Genomic DNA, 12949 nt, shown 5'->3' with positions numbered 1-12949 from the left:
CGTGATCTATATCCCTCAATTCCCTGCTTAACCATGTGCCTACCTAAAAGCCCCTGAAATGCTACAATTGTATTTGCCTCCACACACATTCCAGACACCTACTACTATAAACAAATACCCCATACATCTCCTTTAAACTTTGTCCCTCTCACATTAAAGCTATACCCTCTCCCCGTTGACATTTACACTCTGGAAAAAAGGTTATGATCATCCACCCTATCTAGGCCTCTCATAATTTCAGAGAAAACAATCCAAGTTTGTCCAATCTTTCTTTATAGCTAAAACCCTCTATTCCAAGCATGTTTGCCTTTATTATTAAAGGGGTTCATTACAGGAGTAAAAAAAAATCCAATGATAGAGTGCCTTAGTGAAATCACCCATGGAGTACTGCGCACAGTTCTGGATGTGTTTGCTATGAAACTGAATGCATGTGGCACCTCGCTGGCAAGTATGCCAAACAAAGCCACCTTTTTATTCCTACTGTTTTCATTATGCAAAGGATTAATTATCCTCAATCACCTGCACGTTTCGGTAACAACCTTTTCTATAGGGCCTTATCAAACACCCTTTGCAAATCCATATGCATTACATCTACTAGTTTCCCTTACCTACCCATTAGACCTATGCACAAAGATATTTTAGATATTTATACATTTTCCTATCACAAACCCTTGCATGCCATACATGTAGCCATACCTAAACTTAGAATTCATAGCATTCTGAACACACAATTTTAACGAAAGTCTACTTTTAAAATGTATTACATGATGACACTTAATTGGCAACAGGCTGCAGTTTGCAGTGTGAGTTTTATTTCCTACTAGACCAAGTGGGACCCATTGGGTACCGTTCCCCCAACGTGATATTCCAGCACTCACCCATAGCCCCCAACTGCGCAGGCGAGGCTGAGGGGTTCCCGTTGTGGCGCCAGAGATCCCCATTGTGACGCGAGTCACGGCAACCCTCCCCCAACTACGCCTCGCCATCCCTCTTCCTACCTTTATCCTCCTCCATTCCCCCTCATCCCCCAGCACTCCCTCCCCTTCCTCTCTACCCTCCCTCTTCTTTCCCTTATCCTCCTCCTCTCCCCCATATTGATATACCATCAATATGAACGAAACTTGTTTAGTTTACATGACAGGACAATGCTGAATAAGGTGGGCCAAAAATAGTAGCGCTATCGTGTACCGTCTTTGCGCAAATACAAACCGGGCAAACAAATGGACAAATAAGCAAGATAAGTTTTAGTAATTTAGTAAATCAATGACATAAATATTATGTTTAGAAACATAGAAACATAGAAATTAGGTGCAGGAGCAGGCCATTCGGCCCTTCGAGCCTGCACCGCCATTCAATATGATCATGGCTAATCATCCAACTCAGTATCCCGTACCTGCCTTCTCTCCATACCCTCTGATCCCCTTAGCCACAAGGGCCACATCTAACTCCCTCTTAAATATAGCCAATGAACTGGCCTCGACTACCCTCTGTGGCAGGGAGTTCCAGAGACTTCACCACTCTCTGTGTGAAAAAAGTTCTTCTCATCTCGGTTTTAAAGGATTTCCCCCTTATCCTTAAGCTGTGACCCCTTGTCCTGGACTTCCCCAACATCGGGAGCAATCTTCCTGCATCTAGCCTGTCCAACCCCTTAAGAATTTTGTAAGTTTCTATAAGATCCCCTCTCAATCTCCTAAATTCTAGAGAGTATAAACCAAGTCTATCCAGTCTTTCTTCATAAGACAGTCCTGACATCCCAGGAATCAGTCTGGTGAACCTTCTCTGCACTCCCTCTATGGCAATAATGTCCTTCCTCAGATTTGGAGACCAAAACTGTACGCAATACTCCAGGTGTGGTCTCACCAAGACCCTGTACAACTGCAGTAGAACCTCCCTGCTCCTATACTCAAATCCTTTTGCTATGAAAGCTAACATACCATTCGCTTTCTTCACTGCCTGCTGCACCTGCATGCCCACTTTCAATGACTGGTGTATCATGACACCCAGGTCTCGCTGCATCTCCCCTTTTCCTAGTCGGCCACCATTTAGATAATAGTCTGCTTTCCTGTTTTTGCCACCAAAATGGATAACCTCACATTTATCCACATTATACTGCATCTGCCAAACATTTGCCCACTCACCCAGCCTATCCAAGTCACCTTGCAGTCTCCTAGCATCCTCCTCACAGCTAACACTGCCCCCCAGCTTAGTGTCATCCGCAAACTTGGAGATATTGCCTTCAATTCCCTCATCCAGATCATTAATATATATTGTAAATAGCTGGGGTCCCAGCACTGAGCCTTGCGGTACCCCACTAGTCACTGCCTGCCATTGTGAAAAGGACCCGTTTACTCCTACTCTTTGCTTCCTGTTTGCCAGCCAGTTCTCTATCCACATCAATACTGAACCCCCAATGCCGTGTGCTTTAAGTTTGTAAACTAATCTCTTATGTGGGACCTTGTCGAAAGCCTTCTGGAAGTCCAGATACACCACATCCACTGGTTCTCCCCTATCCACGCTACTAGTTACATCCTCGAAAAATTCTATAAGATTCGTCAGACATGATTTACCTTTTGTAAATCCATGCTGACTTTGTCCAATGATTTCACCACTTTCCAAATGTGCTGCTATCCCATATTTAGGGTGATTAAAGATGTAAGGATTAAAGATATTAATCAGAATGATTAGCAGGGGTCACTTTAGTCTGGAAGAGTGAATTAATAATACGTGGTACTTTTCAGTAGGAGGCTAATCAGCACCGTTGGCAAAAGTCTTGCGCTACTCCAGTAGTCAAGAGTAGCAAAATATAAGCTATAAAAATGAGGAATCTAATTTTTTTTGGCTATATTTTACATATTTTTCATCTGTATTTTACTGAAGAGCTGCAATAATTGTAATAGAGAAGCAAGCTGAATACAGAATGTAAAGTTCCATATAAGGATGGTATGGCAATGGAGAGGATTCAAAATAAATTCATCAGGATGGAGGGTTTCAGCTGTGAATAGAGATTGGATGGACTGGACAGGTTTTCCTTGGAGTAGAAGAGGCTGAAGGGGACAGAGTAATACAGCATGGAAACAGGCCTTCGGCCCAACTTGCCCACACTGGCTAACATGTCCCAGCTACATTAATCTCACCTGCCTGTGTTTGGCTCATATCCCTCCAAACCTGTCCTATCCATGTATGGTGTACACATTTATTAAGACTATTCAAAGGTTAGTGTATGATCATTTTTTCTCCTTTGGCAGCATGGTATCACAGCAGTAGAGTTGCTAACTTACAGCACCAGAGACCCGGGTTCGATCCTGATTACGAGTGCCTTCTCTACGGAGTTTGTGCATTCTCCCTGTGAGCGCGTGGGTTTTCTCCAGGTGCTCTGGTTTCCTCCCACACTCCCAAGATGCACAAGATTGTAGGTTAATTTGCTTTGTTAAAAATTGTAAATTGTCCCTAACGTGTCGGATAGTGCTAGTGTACGAAGGTGATCTTTGGTCGGCGCGGACTCAGTGGGCCAAAAGGCCTGTTTCCGCGCTGTATCTAAAGTCTAAAGATATCTATAACCAAAGAGCACAGCTGTAAGGTAAGAGGTAGGAGATTTAGGATGGGATTTTAGAAGGCATTTTTTCATTGAGAAGGTTATTGGAATTTGAAACGTACTATTGCCCAGCTACTCTTACATTTCGTAGTATTTAGAAGACAGGGCTACAGAGTGCTGTAAATGGAATTAGTATTGATATTTACCTAATAGACAGCATGCACACAGTGGGCAGACGGGCACCTTTTGGTGCTGGATCTATGACAGATTCTCTGGATCAATTTTGGCTATGTGGATAGACTGACAAGTTTCAATGAAATTTCTCTCGCATATTCTGAAAATGATTGACACAGTAGATGAGAAGATGCCTAAAACTAGGTTATTTAGTCTCGGGATTAAGAAAAATCAATAAAAACGGTATATGCTGGAAATCTGAAATAAAACAGTAAATGTAGTAAAAACTCAGTAGATCACAATGTCTATGGAAACAAAGAATTAATGTTTCAGAATTACTTATCTTTCCACTTATGCTGCTTGATCTGTTGAGCTTTTCTAATCCATTTTGTTTTTTTATCATGGGATAAAAGGGTTTGGGCATTTAGGATTGAGATGAGGGGGCGTTTCCTTGCACGGATGATTGTTAGTCTTTGAGATTCTTTGTCTGAGGGTTGGAGATCCTCATCCTTTGAGCAAATTGAAGGATTTTGAACCAACAGGTGTGGGAACTAGGTGGGAAAGTGGAAGAAGTCCAGGATGTGAGATTACCGAACTTTGGAAATGGCTTGAAGATCCACTTGATGTACCCCAGTTTCTACTTGTATGTAAACAGCACACATATTATTGCACCAGAAACCTGGGCTTTTACTGAAGCAGTTCTATAATATTATATGGCATTCATTCATGTCATATGCCATCAGTATTTATGTTTATGTATTTCAAGTACACAGCAAATGCAAGTACTTTAAATCATCAGTAATGCATTTCCTTGAATTAGACATTTAAAAATGAGAGGATGTTTTTTCAGCCATTTTAATTTAAAATATTGGGAACAACTGGTGAGAGAATTATATTTTCTGGTACCATTCTGAAGATGAAAAGGTTAAGTATTTAAATAAACAAGTTTCAGCAGGAAATTTGTACCAAAACAGATGACCAAATTAAACTTTCCCCATGAAATATTAAATCAAAATTTGGTCTATTGCCTTGTATCACAAAATATACCTGACAGCAGTACGACCACCTCCTAAAACATAGCTGATGCAGAAAGAAGTCTTCCCCACTCATATCCTGCAGCTGTGTAGCTCATAATTAAAAAGGCTGCACCGCTTCCTGCTGCGGACACTTCAAAAGATTTTTTTGTCTCCAGTCCGTTGACGTCCAGCTTGAAATGACTTGCCCGCATTTTTGAGTTGATGTGGCATTAAATAACAAAATTATATATAAACTATATATATGATACATATATAAATAATATTATATATTATAAAAATATTATAGATAGATAAAAGTGGAAACATTTTTAGAAAAAGAATCTGGCTTCATGGAACAAACTGTTTCATTGTCACCCAAAACAAAAAGTAGAAAGCATGGTGGTTTAAATAAGCAAATTAGGTTTTTTTTCTGTTCTTATAAATCAGCCCAGCAAAATTGCCAAAATGCTACACTATTAATACGGAATGTATAAAGTAAACCATCCAAGAGGAGTCCAAACTACATGCACTAACTAAAAATGGGTTTTCTTCTTGATCTTGTTCAGGCAAGATTGGGATTAAATCATTCATAAACTTATATCTTCCCTAGTCGAGTGATATTTTGATGTTTAAAATCAACAGGCAATTACTTCCGCAGAGAAGATCCTGCATTCAAAGACTGGATGTTGCAATTACTTCCAAGTATATGTTTAAAATAAGTTAAATGATAAAGGGTTAACTTCTTCCTCACCTCTGTGTCATTATTGAGGTTCCAGAGGTCTAATCGTCCCATCCCATCCACACAGGCAAATAGTGCAGGATGCACTGGTGACCACATGACGTCGTAGACATAGTCTGCATTGTCTTCAAAGGAGTAGAGAGGCTTGTTGTGCTGTAAGGCGGAGAGAGCAAGAAGACTTTGTGGCGCTAGTACTGCCCGAGGCTGTCTGGCAAGTCTAATTAAAAACTTTGCACATTTTCAAAGTGTCATAAACCAATGAGATGAAAGTCTGTAAAGGTGGGAGTAACTTCAATACAACAGCTGCCTGGTATGATAAATAATATATTTTTAAAAATCCATAAGCACTTCACAAGTATGCCACAGACAGGTAGACATATAGACTTCCAGCTCACAATTCATTCACGACAAGTAGGAGGTTACATGTCCAAATGAATCAAACTGCGGTAAAACTGCTTTAAGTGAACCAGGCAGCAGAATTAACTGCAGGCTTCCAGACAATAAGCTGGCATTATAGATACAGAGTGCCATCTAGCGAAAAAACCCTGTGCAGCAGCACGGTTCTAATTGATGTGAACTGGTTTCCCCAGGGGCCACATGACCTGCTCTGCTTATCTTCACTCCAGACATTTCATCTACATTGTGGACAGCTGCAAGGACAAACTGGCCAACATCAAAGGCAAACAATCAACTTCACTGACCAACATACGGGCTACTGTTATTACCTGTCATTTTCTCTTAAGTAAAATATATTTGAATAATAGATGCTTCTCAGTCTTTCTTTCTGCCCCCTACCCCTCACCTATTCAAGCACACACATACACATTCCCTGCCTACCCAATGCACCCACTCTCACAAAAGTAAGTATCTCTGTGACACATGATTTCATTCCAGTGGGAAATAAACCTCGACTATTCTGCTGTTCTTATATTGACAACACTAAAGATTGCAGTTCCTTCTTAAACACTAAAGATTGTCACCGAGTGCCTTTATACTACACCATGCTTTAGATTATGGATCTTTTTAAGCATCCCTATGCTTTCTGTGACTACATCATCGCATGAAGATCTTCATACACACTTCAGAATACACTATACACTTAAATGTGAGCACACATTGCATGTACACAAGAGAATTTTTTAACTTTTACGGACGAAACAAAAAGTACATCAAACAACACTTTGAGCTTATCTTGCCAATATACAACACTCGATCATATCAAATCCTGCTATGCTAAAAGTGGATTTGTTGTGTGCAAAATAATATATCGCATTACAGCAGGTCATAGAAGAGCAAAATGCATTTTCTTATTTCTCATAATGGCTCCTGCCAGCTCAGCTGAGAGCAGAAACATCAAAGGCCAAGCAAATAGCGATATACTATTATTCAGTTTGATTGACAGATCATAAATAATGAGTCACCACCCAAAAAAACAGCAATGCAGCTTTTCATACCATAGTCAGTCAGATAGGCCAGTGAATGAAATTAATTCTTCAGCATCTAATGGCTCTCTTTGTAAAAGAACTTAATGACATGTTTCTCTTTTGGGTACATTCATAAGGCATCAAATGAACTGCACGCACGAGAAACAAAGATGTGAAAGGTTAGATAGCAACGCACGCACCTCTCAGTCAAGTCTGTACTGACCAGCAATTACCCATTTTCACTAATCCCACTCCATTTTCCCCACATTCCCATCAACTTCCCACATTTTCTATCACTCAGCTCTATACCAGGGGCAATATTACAGTGGCCAACTGACCTACCAATCCAAATATCTTGGGAACATGGAACAATACAATTATCCAGAGGAAACCTAGAGGGATCCTGTGGAAAATAGAGAATTTGCACGGACAGAATTGGAGATCAGGATGGACCCCAGGTCACCATTGTTGTGTTGTCGCAGCTCTAACTGAGCCGTTGTGTGCATGGTTGTATTATCATCTTTACCAAAGTATTATACCGACTACTATATTATAATGGTGGCCCACTTTAGTGTTGATACATTACTGAACTGTTGATTCTGGAGTCTAAAAATACACTAAGCTGCACTGCTCCACGTTCGCATACTGCCCAAGATGCTGCAGGCTTGCTCATGATGCAAACTGTTCTCTCCACCTCTGTCCGGCGAACACCTGTTCCCAGCCCAGAGATTTATCTATCGTGAGAAACTCAGCATTGTTTTGCCAAACAAAGAGTGGAACTCAGCTGCTCCCAATGCATCCAAACTATTCCATCAAAATTACAGCAGGATCTTGATCAGCTGGGCAAGTGGGCTAAGGAATGGTTAATGGAGTTTCATACAGATAAGTGCAAGGTGTTGCATTTTCTGAAGTCAAGCAGGGTCACGACTTTCAAGTGAACGGAAGGGTCCTGGGAACTGTTGTAGATCAGAGGGATCCAGGGGTGCAGCTACATAGTTCCTTGGAAATGGCTTCACTGGTAGATAGGGTGGTCAAGGCGGCTCTCGGTACGCTGGCCTTCGTTGGTCAGGGTATTGAGTATAGAAGTTGGGATGTTATGTTACAGTTGCACAAGATGTTGGTGAGGCCGCATTTGGAGTATTGTGTTCAGTTTCGTTCACCCTGCTATAGGAAGAATGCCGTTAAGCTGCAGAGTGCAGAGAAGGTTTACGAGATGTACAAAGATCATCCTCAAGGTCCCATCCCTTAATTCTTCCCCAATGTCCTGCAAACAATATGTTTCTAGAGCTCATCTAAATTATTTCAGAAAGTAATGGTCGCATCACCTTCCACGCAGTGTGTTTCAGATCATTCCCTCATTTTGTGGGGGAAAAAATGTGGGGAAATTTCCACACAACTCCCTGCATCTTTTGCCCTTCACTTTCAATTATGTCTCCAGCTCTCACAATTACCACAAATGGGAACAGTTTCTCTCCATTCATTCCATCCAAACCCATCAGGAGTTTGTAGCCCTCTCAAATTTCTTTGTTGCAAGAACAACTCCAGCTCCTCCAGTTTAAACACAGCTAAAATCCTATGAACCTTTCTATTAATTTGTTTCCACAACCAAACTTTTATATCTTTCCTAAAGTGTAGAGAGCAGAATTGATGGCAAAGCTATCAAATTAACAATGGTTAAGGCACAATATCAAAGATCACTGCGCCCAGGGAAGTGTCAGCATGATAATAGATTGCCAATACAGAGAATGTATAGATGGGTAATCCTCCGATGATGCTGCAAATGATGGAGAGGTACCTGGATCAACTGTTTAAAAAAATCAAAAAAAATCAATGGCTTAGGAGGAGGAACAGGGCTTCGCAACCACATTTGCTGTCAATTCACAGATAGCCTGAAAAGCAAGTTGTTAGCAGTGATTTGTAATGCAGGGAAAATGAAAGATTATCCGCTTCATAAAAAGAGTTGAATATCGTGGACAGTCATACTGGAATGCTAGGAACTATGAACATCCTCAGGCAGCAATCTAGTGTTTAACCAAACCATTTTAGTGACAATAGTCATGGCCTAACCTAACTGATAGCATTGCAATCAGTTCTGGTCTCCACATTTTAGGAAGTCTGTATACAGCAAAAGAAAGTAATGAAGAAGACAAATAGAATGTTGGCCTATATTGCAAAGGTGTTGTAGTATAAAATTTGGGATGCTTTTAATTCAGTTCTCAACCTGAAACATCAACTATTTCTCTTCCCATAAACAGTGCCTGACCTGCTGGTCTTTTTCTCTTTAGTTTCTTTTATTTAGTGCATTGGCGAGATCACTCTCACAGTTCTGATCTTATTGATTGATTTGAAGGCAATTCAGGAAAAGTTTAACCTGTTTGAATCCCGTGTGGATGGCCTTTCAGAATACAAGCCGAGTAGGTTGGGCCATACTCAACAACAGAAAATGCTAGAGACACTCAGCAGATTGAAAAGAGAAACAGAGGTAGTATTTCAGGTCCATTAACCTTCACCAGATCTGGAACTGAGTTTATATTCATTTGAATTTAAAAAATAAGTAATCTTACTGAAACAAGCAAGATTCTGAGGAAGCTCAACTAGGTACCGTAGAACCTTAATAACCCAGCACACTGGGGTTTTGGTGGTGCAGGACCAGTGAATTTCACAGACTATTGGATATTACTCCTATTAGTAGCTAAACGCATATTCACTTTGCTATTTAAAAAAAAAAACATGTTGCACTGTTAATTTTCTTGTAAACCAGTGAGTTGAAAGGAAGCAGAAAATATACAAACATTCAAGACCCCAGCTCCTGCCACAGAACTACAAACATTCCTGGCCCATGGTGTTCTCGACCCTGACCCAGATTGCACATCTGGCCCATAGACTGGATCTCAGCCTCAGCTGCACTCCAGACCCCTGGCTCTCGACCTCCTCCCCTGTACAAAATGACATTTGCTACTTGTCTTCTTATTCTGCCAGCAGGTTTTAAACTGTTGTGTCAACCATTATTTTTCAGCACGGATGCTGCTCAACCCGCAGATTACCCCAGCAGATTGTTTCTTCCACCAGTTTCCAGCATATGCAGTCTCGTGCCTTCATCAGATTATTGCAATAGCAAGAGAAATGAATAGACTGAGACAAGAGACTGGAGAAGCTAGAATCTGGAACAACATGCCATCCTTTCCTACACATAGATGCTGCTCAACTTGCTGAGTCCTTCCACAGATGGTTTGTTGGACTAGACTTTTCCACAGATTTTCACTCAACTTAGTGATATGTAGCAAGACAATGGTTATAAAAACAGTGGTTTACAAGATAAATATTTCACAGTTTGGTATACACAGTAGATTCAAGTAAATCATGTCGAACTACACAAAATTACGACAGCAGTAAATTAAGTCTGAAGATAAAGTGATTACATTTTTGTGGTTTGTTTTTTTAAGTCACTGCATTCTTTATCATTGAGTTTGATAAATGAGTTTAAAAAAAAACGAGAAAAAAAACGATGATCCGTCTAGTTTCCTGATGTGAGAAAAATGAATGAATCTAACAAAGGAAACGAAAGAATGTAGTTGATAAGATACCTGAACTAGGCCGTCAGTGAGTCAAATAACGAGGAAAGCGTTGGGTCAGGAATGCCTATCCAAGCTATAATTTTGCTAATGCCTCCCTCCATTTGCTCAAATCTGCTTTCAAAGGCAAGACTAAGAATACAATTTGAAATTTCTGTCTTGACAATACATTTTCAAAGAACAAATCACAAAATTCAGCACAGCCACAAGGCTCAACTTCCTTAAGCTCCTTAACATTCTTCAGGGGAAAAAAATCATCTCTTGAAAATGCCACACCCTCATTCCAATTCTCCCTCCGTGCTTTCTTCTTCTGGGTACAATGCTCCAGGTGATAGACACATTCCAAAACTACTCCAAACAGACCAACGGCAAAAATGTGACAGGTCACAATTTCCTGGCAATTGCCCCGCTCCCCAACACCACCATAGATGGCACATTTTGATCCGCTTACTAATTTCTCAATAAATATAAATGTTATCAAATTATCCCCATCAAGTTTGCAACTTGAAGGCCAACTAGATGGGATTCAAAATCTCTGCATCCAGCTTGAAATTCAGCAACTGTTATTGAAATTTGTAAAATGAAACACTCATTCAAGAGTAAAAGAATCCAGCATCACAACAGAATTTATTTTTTAAAGGCCTATTTCAAATCTGCTGCAGTGTTGCAAATGGCTTTTAAAAAATAAATATCTAATCCAGTGCCACCAAGGACAACAAGGTCGCACAGTGGTAGAGTTGCTGCCTTACAGCACTTGCAGCACCAGAGACCTATGTTCGGTCCGGACTACATCTGCTGTCTGCATGGGGTTTGTACGTTCTGCCCGTGACCGCGTGGGTTTTCTCCGAGATCTTCGGTTTCCTCCCACATTCAAAAGACGTACAGGTTCGTAGGTTACATGGCTTGGGTTTGTATACTTGGTATGTGTAAATTGTGCCTAGTAGGTTTGTGTTAATGTGCTGGGATCGCTGGTCGGTGCGGACTGGGTGGGCCGAAGGGCCTGTTTCTGTGCTGTATCTCTAAACTAAACAAATTAAGTTGGATACAGCCCTGGCACCTGATCAAGTTTATCCTAGATCATTGTGGGAATCTAGGGAAGAAGTTGCAGGGGCATTGGCAGAGATATTTGCATCATCTGTAATTGTGGGTGAGGCACTGGAAGAATGGAGGGTGGATAATGTTGTGCTTTTATCTAACTGCTGTAAAAGTGAGCCAAGTGATTCCCGACTGATGAGCCTACATCAGTGTGGGAAGGTTATTGGAGGGGATTCCAAGAGAGAGGAGCTACCAGCATTTGGAAAAGCAAGGATTGATTTGGGATAATGGGCATGGCCGTGTGTGTAGGAAATTATGTCTCTCAAATTTGTGTTTTTGAAGAAAATTGAGGGCAGTACTGTAATAGTGACAAGGACTTTAACAAGATCCTGCATAGTAGGCTGTTGTGGAAAGTTAGATCACATGGAATCCGACACAAAGAGTCTCAACCTGAAACATCACCTATTCCTTTTCTCCAGAGATGCTGTCTGACCCGCTAATTTACTCAAGCATTTTGTGTCTATCTTTGGTGCAAACCAGCAACTGCAGCTCCTTCCTACATAAAACATTTTGGGATGTATGCAGAGTAGATAGTGTCATTTTTCCAAGATGAAAATGTCAAATATCAGAGGACATACGTTTAAGATGAGGGGGGAAATTTAAAAGGAGATTTGCACAAGTCAGTTTTTAAACAGAATGATAGGGATTGCAATGCACTGCCAGGGAATGTGGTAGATGCAGATACAATAAAAAATATTTAAGAGACCTTTAGGCAGATACATTAACAGGCAGCTAACAGAGAGATTCAGATCTAGATTCAGATTAGCATCTCGGTTGGTGCAAACATAGTGGGCCGGGAGCCTGTTACTATGCTGTACAGTTCAATGCCTAAGATTCATAAATGGCGAACTGCAAAGAATAGGAGCACGCAAGATACTAAACAGCCAGTTCACCCTCACTGTGCAGGGGACGCTATACCGTAGATGCAACAATATTTTTAGGGCACACACATTTTTAGGGCTAACCAATAGGCAAAAAAACTATTAAGCCTTAAGCATTTCATTTTTTATTTAAATAAATCCCATTGTAGACTTGGACCTAATCGCTTTAACAAATGATTTAGATTAGATTAGATACAACTTTATTGTCATTGCACATTTACAGTACAACAAAATGGTTTAACCTTGCAGTCCTAATATATAATAAAATAACAAAACACACACTCAACACAGTTTAACATCCACCACAGTGAGTCCACCAGGCACCTCTTCACTGTGATGGAAGGCAAAAGTCCCAAAGTCCTTGTCTCTTCCCTCCTTGCTCTCCCTCTGCGCTGAGGCGATCCAGGCCTCCGATGTTGTGACCCCGCCGGGTGATGGTAAGCAAGCCCCGCGGCTGAATCCGAGCTCCATGAACAGGCCGGTTCAAACTCCGCGGCCCGGGGCGGTCGGAGCTGC

At 40.9% G+C, this 12949-nt stretch overlaps 1 protein-coding gene across 3 annotated transcripts in view; it reads right to left on the bottom strand.

The window, feature by feature from the left end:
* The window catches only part of dync1i1 (dynein cytoplasmic 1 intermediate chain 1), a 138517-nt gene that overhangs the window by 14815 nt on the left and 110753 nt on the right, over positions 1-12949 (bottom strand). For all 3 annotated transcript variants that reach the window (XM_033042270.1, XM_033042277.1, XM_033042286.1), the window contains exon 15: positions 5474-5614. In XM_033042270.1, the coding sequence (XP_032898161.1) occupies positions 5474-5614 (141 nt within the window). The remainder of the gene's footprint in view (positions 1-5473; positions 5615-12949) is intronic.

This window comes from Amblyraja radiata, chromosome 2 (genome assembly GCF_010909765.2).
Source record: "Amblyraja radiata isolate CabotCenter1 chromosome 2, sAmbRad1.1.pri, whole genome shotgun sequence".
Lineage (NCBI taxonomy): Eukaryota > Metazoa > Chordata > Chondrichthyes > Rajiformes > Rajidae > Amblyraja > Amblyraja radiata.
This window is presented reverse-complemented; position numbering and strand designations above follow the sequence as displayed.